This window comes from Mandrillus leucophaeus, unplaced genomic scaffold (genome assembly GCF_000951045.1).
Source record: "Mandrillus leucophaeus isolate KB7577 unplaced genomic scaffold, Mleu.le_1.0 Scaffold1320, whole genome shotgun sequence".
Taxonomy (NCBI): domain Eukaryota; kingdom Metazoa; phylum Chordata; class Mammalia; order Primates; family Cercopithecidae; genus Mandrillus; species Mandrillus leucophaeus.
The window spans coordinates 147457-154896 of NW_012101278.1; the positions used below are offsets into that span (position 1 = coordinate 147457).

General features: G+C 53.5%; 2 protein-coding genes and 1 pseudogene across 4 annotated transcripts in view; 2 read left to right on the forward strand and 1 right to left on the reverse strand.

The window, feature by feature from the left end:
* SEMA4B (sema domain, immunoglobulin domain (Ig), transmembrane domain (TM) and short cytoplasmic domain, (semaphorin) 4B) overlaps window positions 1–3287 on the forward strand; it is a 70003-nt gene extending 66716 nt beyond the window's left edge. For both annotated transcript variants that reach the window (XM_011972935.1, XM_011972936.1), the window contains exons 14-15: window positions 1202–1287; window positions 1548–3287. In XM_011972935.1, the coding sequence (XP_011828325.1) occupies window positions 1202–1287; window positions 1548–2287 (826 nt within the window). In that variant the 3' untranslated portion in view covers window positions 2288–3287. The remainder of the gene's footprint in view (window positions 1–1201; window positions 1288–1547) is intronic.
* LOC105534255 lies at window positions 2332–3284 on the forward strand (annotated as a pseudogene). Its single transcript, XR_001005240.1, has 2 exons — window positions 2332–2440; window positions 2557–3284. The product of XR_001005240.1 is annotated as an uncharacterized LOC105534255 (transcript).
* A 588-nt stretch (window positions 3288–3875) lies between the features above and the next one.
* Window positions 3876–7440, reverse strand: part of CIB1 (calcium and integrin binding 1 (calmyrin)) — a 5366-nt gene continuing 1801 nt past the window's right edge. The window contains exons 2-7 of the mRNA XM_011972943.1: window positions 7332–7431; window positions 5858–5966; window positions 4999–5149; window positions 4739–4857; window positions 4562–4650; window positions 3876–4131 (exon numbers count right to left, since the gene is read on the reverse strand). Of these exons, the coding sequence (XP_011828333.1) occupies window positions 4110–4131; window positions 4562–4650; window positions 4739–4857; window positions 4999–5149; window positions 5858–5966; window positions 7332–7431 (590 nt within the window). The 3' untranslated portion in view covers window positions 3876–4109. The remainder of the gene's footprint in view (window positions 4132–4561; window positions 4651–4738; window positions 4858–4998; window positions 5150–5857; window positions 5967–7331; window positions 7432–7440) is intronic.

Here is a 7440-nt window from a genome sequence, read left to right on the forward strand (position 1 = left end):
TTTTGAGACAGAGTCTTGCTCTGTTGTCCAAACTGGAGTGCAGTGTCGCAATCTCAGTTCACTGCATCCTCTGCCCCTGGGTTCAAGCGATTCTCCAGCCTCAGCCTCCCAAGTAGCTGGGATTACAGGCGCCTGCCACTACACCTGGCTAATTTTTGTATTTTTAGTGGAGGCAGGGTTTCATCATGTTGGCCAGGCTGGTCTCGAGCTCCTGACCTCAAATGATCCACCCACCTTGGGCTCCCAAAGTGCCGGGATTACAGCCATGAGCCACCGTGTCTGGCCAAACATTCATATATTTTATATAACATTGGGAACTCTCCTGTTTGTAGTGTTCTTGCTTCACATATGGATACACCTGGTGTCAGTTTTTACAAAAACCAAGTGAGTTTTGGTGCATATGCCAGGAGGGACACCCCAGAATGTTAATTGTCATGATCACTGGCTGGTAGATGCTGTGATTTTTGTAGTGTTTTCATCTTTCATGCCTGGTTGAGTTATCTGTCTCCTGAGTGTATCCAGAATTACTGTCCTTTATTTTTTATTACACAGATAAATGCATGTGCATTGTTTTTAAAAAAAGATGAGAACACATCAAAAAAATTTTTAATTAAAAAAAAGAAAAAAAGAGAGAGATTTATACATACAGATCCCAGCTGTCCTTCCAATATTTTTCTGAGGGTACATACTATTTTTTATTATTATTTTTTGAGACAGGGTCTCTCTGTGTTGCCCAGGCTGGAGTGTAGTGGTGTGATTACAGCTCACTGCAGCCTTGACCTCCTGGGCTCAAGCGATCCTCCAACCTCAGCCTCCCAAGTAGGTGGAACGACAGGCGTGCGTCACCGTGCCTGGCTAATATATCTGTTTTTTGTAGAGATGGGGTCTCGCCATGTTGCCCAGGTTGTCTTGAATTCCTGGGCTCAAACGATCTACCAGTCTTGGCCTCCCAAAGTGCTGGGATTACAGGTGTGAGCCACCGTTCCCGGCCACTGAGGTTACATACTGTTTATGTAATTAAGGGAAGTGTTATCTTAGCTTTGACTTGAAATAATGTGTAGACAGAGGAGATGCTGACTCCTGTGGGTGGGGAATCAGCTCAGGAAAGGCCCTTGCCCAGGCCCAAGTCTGCAGTGAGGGGTGAGGGAATGCGGGCTCAGCGGACTTCCTGGCCAATCCCAGAATTCTCTCTGGTCCTCAGGCCATGGATCCAGGACATCGAGGGAGCCAATGCCAAGGACCTTTGCAGCATCTCTTCGGTTGTGTCCCTGTCTTTTGTACCAACAGGTGAGGTGTCCCTTCAAAAGGTAGAGGAGAGAGGTGGGGACAAGTCTTCTTGGAAGGCTCCCCCAGGCACAGATGTTGTAAATGCCTTTCCTCACATCCTCGCCCCCTACCCCTGTAAGCAGGTCCCCAGGAAGACTCAGTCCTGGGGTCCCCAGAGTTGCCCATCATGGCACCAGGGGCATAGCCCAGAGGGAGGCAGGGGAGCTTGGAGCTACTGTGGACACTGGCACCTCCCTACCCCATGCCTTTTCTGCCTGCAGGTGAGAAGCCATGTGAGCAAGTCCAATTCCAGCCCAACACAGTGAACACTTTGGCCTGCCCACTCCTCTCCAACCTGGCGACTCGACTCTGGCTGCACAACGGGGCCCCTATCAATGCCTCGGCTTCCTGCCATGTGCTACCCACTGGGGACCTGCTGCTGGTGGGCACCCAACAGCTGGGAGAGTTCCAGTGCTGGTCGCTAGAGGAGGGCTTCCAGCAGCTGGTAGCCAGCTACTGCCCAGAGGTGGTAGAGGACGGGGTGGCAGACCAAACAGATCAGGGTGGCAGTGTACCCGTCATCATCAGCACATCGCGTGTGAGTGCACCAGCTGGTGGCCAGGCCAGCTGGGGTGCAGACAAGTCCTACTGGAAGGAGTTCCTGGTGATGTGCACACTCTTTGTGCTAGCCGTGCTGTTCCCAGTTTTATTCTTGCTCTACCGGCACCGGAACAGCATGAAAGTCTTCCTGAAGCAGGGGGAATGTGCCAGCGTGCACCCTAAGACCTGCCCTGTGGTGCTGCCCCCCGAGACCCGCCCACTCAACGGCCTAGGGCCCCCTAGCACCCCACTTGATCACCGAGGGTACCAGGCCCTGTCAGACAGCCCCCCGGGGGCCCGAGTCTTCACCGAGTCAGAGAAGAGGCCACTCAGCATCCAAGACAGCTTCGTGGAGGTATCCCCGGTGTGCCCCCGGCCCCGAGTCCGCCTTGGCTCAGAGATCCGTGACTCTGTGGTGTGAGAGCCGACTTCTAGAGGACGCTGCCCTGGCTTCAGGGGCTGTGAATGCTCGGAGAGGGTCAACTGGACCTCTCCTCCGCTCTGCCGTTCGTGGAACACAACCGTGGTGCCCAGCCCTTGGGAGCCTTGGAGCCAGCGGGCCTGCTGCTCTCCAGTCAAGTAGCGAGGCTCCTACTACCCAGACACCCAAACAGTCATGGCCCCAGAGGTCCTGGCCAAATATGGGGGCCTGCCTAGGTTGGTGAAACAGTGCTCCTTATGTAAACTGAGCCCTTTGTTTAAAAAACAATTCAAAATGTGAAACTAGAGAGGAAAGAGACAGCATAGAATGCAGCGCACACGGCCGCTCCAGTTCCCAGGGGCGCTGGGGATGCGTCCAAAGTGGTTGAGACAGAGTCGGAAACCCTCACCAACTGGCCTCTTCACCTTCCACCTTATCCTGCTGCCACTGGCTGCCCTGTCTCACTGCAGATTCAGAACCAGCTTGGGCTCCGTGCGTTCTGCCTTGCCAGCCGGCCGAGGATGTAGTTGTTGCTGCCATCATCCTACCACCTCAGGGACCAGAGGGCTAGGTTGGCACTGCGGCCCTCACCAGGTCCTGGGCTCGGACCCAACTCCTGGACCTTTCCAGCCTGTATCAGGCTGTGGCCACACAAGAGGACAGCGTGAGCTCAGGAGAGGCTTAGTGACAATGTACGCCTTTCCCTCAGAATTCAAGGAAGAGACTGTTGCTTGCCTTCCTCCATCTTAGCGTGAGAACCCGTGTGTCCCTTCCCACCACATCCATCCTCTTCATTTTTGAACTCAAACACGAGGAACTAACTGTGCCCTGGTCCTCTCCCCAGTCCCCAATTCACCCTCCATCCCTCACCTTCCTCCACTCTTAAGGGATATCAACACTGCCCAGCACAGGGGCCCTGAATTTATGTGGTTTTTGTATGTTTTTTAATAAGATGCACTTTATGTCATTTTTTAATAACGTCTGAAGAATTATTGTTTAATCCTGGCTCTTCCTCTTCAAGGATAGTTGCTTTTTGAGGTTGGTCTAGTTCTCTGAGTTCTGAGGGGTTCTGAACCTTCTCTGTGCAGGGTCCAGTGAGCCAGAGTCAGCCTAGCCTGGCCAGCAACATCTCCCTGTGGGGTGGCTTTGAGGTGGGGAACTTAAGCCACTGATAGGCAGAGGCAGGGGGTTCATTGCATTTACTTCAACCCCTTTATTCTGCATCCCCAATTCAGTTTAGCAAGGGTAGGGACACAAGGGTTGGGATGGGATGGGATGGGGGCCCTTTGTTAAAGTTTTTAATTTTTCAAATCGTGCAGTAAAATAGACTTTATTGATGTACGGTTCTTTACAACTTGACACCTGCAGAGACTCATCTAACCACCACCCCAATCAGGATACAGGAGAGCACCACCCCTCCTGCTGCCCCTTCATCCTCACACCCTCCCACGGGGACAGCCAGCACGGGTGTGGCTTGACTTCCCACTGGCCCCTGCTCGATATGCTGCTTATTCCTAGGATGATCGAAGGCTCCTAGAAGAGAAATCCAGTCCTTCCTCACACCATGTATCTCATATCACACACAGGGTCAAACTTCTAAACCTTTATTACTGATTAGTACAAACACAAATGGAGCAATGACAATGGTAGTGAGGAGAGGCCCTGACAAGGAGGGCTACCCCTGCCCGGGGTGAGGCTGCACAGTGCCAGCTCCAGGCTGGGCCAGCGTGGTCCGCGCTGGCAACACAGGCTTGATCTTGGCCACAGCTCAGCAGTAGAAAGGTTCTTGGACAGGGTGCCAGGACACACGCTGGGGCTGCTGTCACAGGACAATCTTAAAGGAGCTGAACAAGAGAAAAGGGGTGGGTTTTCTGCTGGAAGAGGAGGGTAGGGACTAAACCCACACTTGACCCCCCTTCTCCCTTTAGATCCTTCTTTGGAACGAACTGTGTCCCGTGTGTCAGCCCACTCTGGAAGAACTCCCTGAGACATCCAGAGGGAGCTTTCTGGACCCACACACAGGGTCAGAGCTTCTAAACCGTTATTACTAATTAGTACAAACACAGAGCAATGACAATGGCACTGGCAAGGGGAGAGGCCTTGACAAGGAGGGCTGCCCCTGCCCGGGGAGAGACTGCCAGCTTAGCCGGCCCTGTGTGTGTGGACTGGGGCTTTCTCTCACCCTGGCACCACCTCCTGTAGCAATGTCCTAGGCCCAGAGGCAGCAAATCGGGACCTGCAGGTACCCAGAATGCAGGGGCACCACTGTCATACCTGGCAAAGTCTGGAGAACGGGAGATGACGTGCTGGAACTCAGAGAGGTTGATGGTTCCATCCCTGTCAATGTCAGACTCCTCCAGGATCTGGGAAAGGGAGAGTTTCAGGCCAGAGCCCCAACCCCTCCCTCCCACTCCCAGGCCCAGCTGGGGCAGGGCCTGTTCAGCTGCTCACGTTGTCGATGAGCTGCTTCATCTCAGATGCACTAAGCCGTGTGTCCTCGCCCTCTCCTGTGAGGCAGTTCACCAGCCGGCTCAGGTCTTCTCTGTTCAAGGTTCCATCATCATCAAAGTCTAGAGAACAGACACAGGAAGCCAAAAGACACGGTTGGGAGGGGCTCTGAGGTTCCACAAGCACGCCATTTCCCAAGCAGGGCCACCACAAAGCCCATGTGGGAAGGGGTGGTGTCCTGCCGGGCTGCTCCTGGTTCTCACCGAAGATGCGGAAGGCATAATGGGACTTGATGTCCGGCGTGGCTGTGTCACTGAACACACTGAGGAGGTCCAGGAAGTCCTCAAAGCTAAGGCTGTCTCTGGTTGGGGAGGTGGAGAAGACCCTGCAGATTCGCTCCTTGAAGGGGTTGGCCTAGGAGAACAAATGCCACAGGATGTGGCCCAGGTCACACACTCATTAAACCCTACCAGAAACTTGAGAGAGCAGGTCACAGGACCGGCACCAGGGAGCTCAGGCTCGTGGGGGTGAACGATCAGTGCTTTGGGGCCAACATGAAGGGCAGTGGGGGCACAGGAAAGCAAACTGACCCAGTTAGGGAAAGGACTGATATGGCTTACTGGGAGTCAAGTGTTTAACCCAAAGGCAGGTCACATACAACATAAGTGTGGGCAGAGAGGGAAGAAGTCATCCTAAACAAAGGGAACGAGATGGGCTGGTTATTTTAAAACACAAATATTTAATTGAACAACTATTGTGTTACAGGCACTGGGCCAGGCCCTTTGCAGAGATATTTCGCAGCAGCCCCAAAGAGTGGCAATCAGCCCCTAGAACAGGGTTCCTCAAACTTCAATAAGGTAACTCAACTCCTCTTAAGGGATAAAACTTCTCTGAACTTCCAAGATTATGTTCTAGAATCCCCATTTGAAAAGCACCATTCTAGATAATTCTGCCAGGTGATTTTGGTCAAGTCCTTGTCCCCAGAAAATTAGAACTAAGCAGAAAAATGACCAGAATGGGGCCCAGTGACCCCATGATCTCAAAGCTAGTGGCAGATGGAGTTAGGGGGTCTAGCAGGGAGGGAGTGGTGGGAGAGGTGTCAACGAGGGGAAGCGCTTGCACCTTGAGCTCTGGAAGGCTGAGAATCTGCTCGAAGGGCACTTGTGCCAGAAGTGACTGCTCCACGCTCCGCTGCTCCTGGGGAAGCAGCTCACAAAACCGCCTGTGGGCTCTGGTAGAGAGAGGGGAACTGTCGGTGTTCTCAGCAATCGGTTTCCCTGTGTGTTCATTCCCACTCCTTGCCTGCTGCTCATTATCAACCAGGTGAGGAGCTAAAACCACATGCACAGAACTTCCGAGTCATCAGGCAACAGTAAGCAAAAGGACATGTCACAAGGCAGTACAGCCTAGGAGTCTTTTCTTACAATGAATATTTACTGAGCATCTACTATGTGCTGGGCACTGATTCTAGAGATCCCTGAGGGATGAAGAGTTGGGGAAAAGGCCAGAAGTTGGCCCTAAAGAACTGGCCAGGCACGGTGGCTCACACCTGTAACCCCAGCACTTTGGGAGTCCAAGGCGGGTGGAGCATTTGAGGTCAGGAGTCTGAGACCAGTCTGAGCAACATGGTGAAACCCCTTCTCTACTAAAAATACAAAAATTAGCTGGGCCTGGTGGCAGTTGCCTGTAATCCCAGCTACTCAGGCGGCTGAGGCAGGAGAATCACTTGAACAAAGAGGCAGAGGCTGCAGTGAGCCGAGATCGTGCCCCAGCACTCCAGCCTGGGTGACAGAGCGAGACTCTGTCTCAAAAAAGAGAGACAGAGAAAAAAAACAAAAACAGGGAGAAAAGAGCAAAACCAAAAATCTCATTCTCCCCATCACTCCAGGGATCTCTTGCCCTCAAAGCCTTCTTTTTAGCAGCCACCCTGAACTGTCCTCCTCCTCGGCCTCCACCTCCTTCCCATGAGATTATCTTTGCCGCAGGAAGCCCAGGCACCTCCTCACTCAAAGTGCCCTGGCCTGCATAAAATCTGGCAAAAGGGCTTCCAGCCCAAGTTCAAATCCATTTACTCAGAGTGTTGTCTTAAGCAGTTATCAAACCTTTCTGAACCTGTTTCATTGTCCAATACCTCTCTCCTAAAGATTAAATTAGGTAATGCAGGCAACAATGTAGCACAGTCCCTGGCACATGGTGAGTGCTCAGAAAGCGATAACGGTTACTGTATTATTCAGGTAAAGTTGGGAGAAAGAGCCAGGCTCCCCAAGGCTTCTGTGGTTTAGCCACTGGGCAAGGTCGGCCCCTGCCGGACTGGGGCAGGAAGTTCGGCAGTGCTGAAGCTAGTGGAGCTCAGGGTCAGAGAGCCTAACTTTTCCTGGAGGCTGTGAGGTGGCTCCGCGGTGCCACGCTGGGGCCTCAGGCGAGGGTGGGGAGGGCGTGCCGGGAGAAGGGCGCAGCACGGGCTGGGTCTCCTAGCCTCCAGCTCCCGGTCCTCTGCGCTCCTCAGGCCAGCCCCCGCCCCTCCCTCGGGACGGCGCCCCCGAAGCTGTCTCTAGAGGATCCCAGGGTCGGAGGCGGGGTTCAAGGCAGCACTTACAGGAGGATCTCCTGCTTCGTCAGGAACGTCAAGTCCTGGAAGGCAAAGCGAGAGCTGGCATTAGCGGACCGCTGGGAGGCCGCGGCCGCCCCGCAGCCCGCTCCGGACC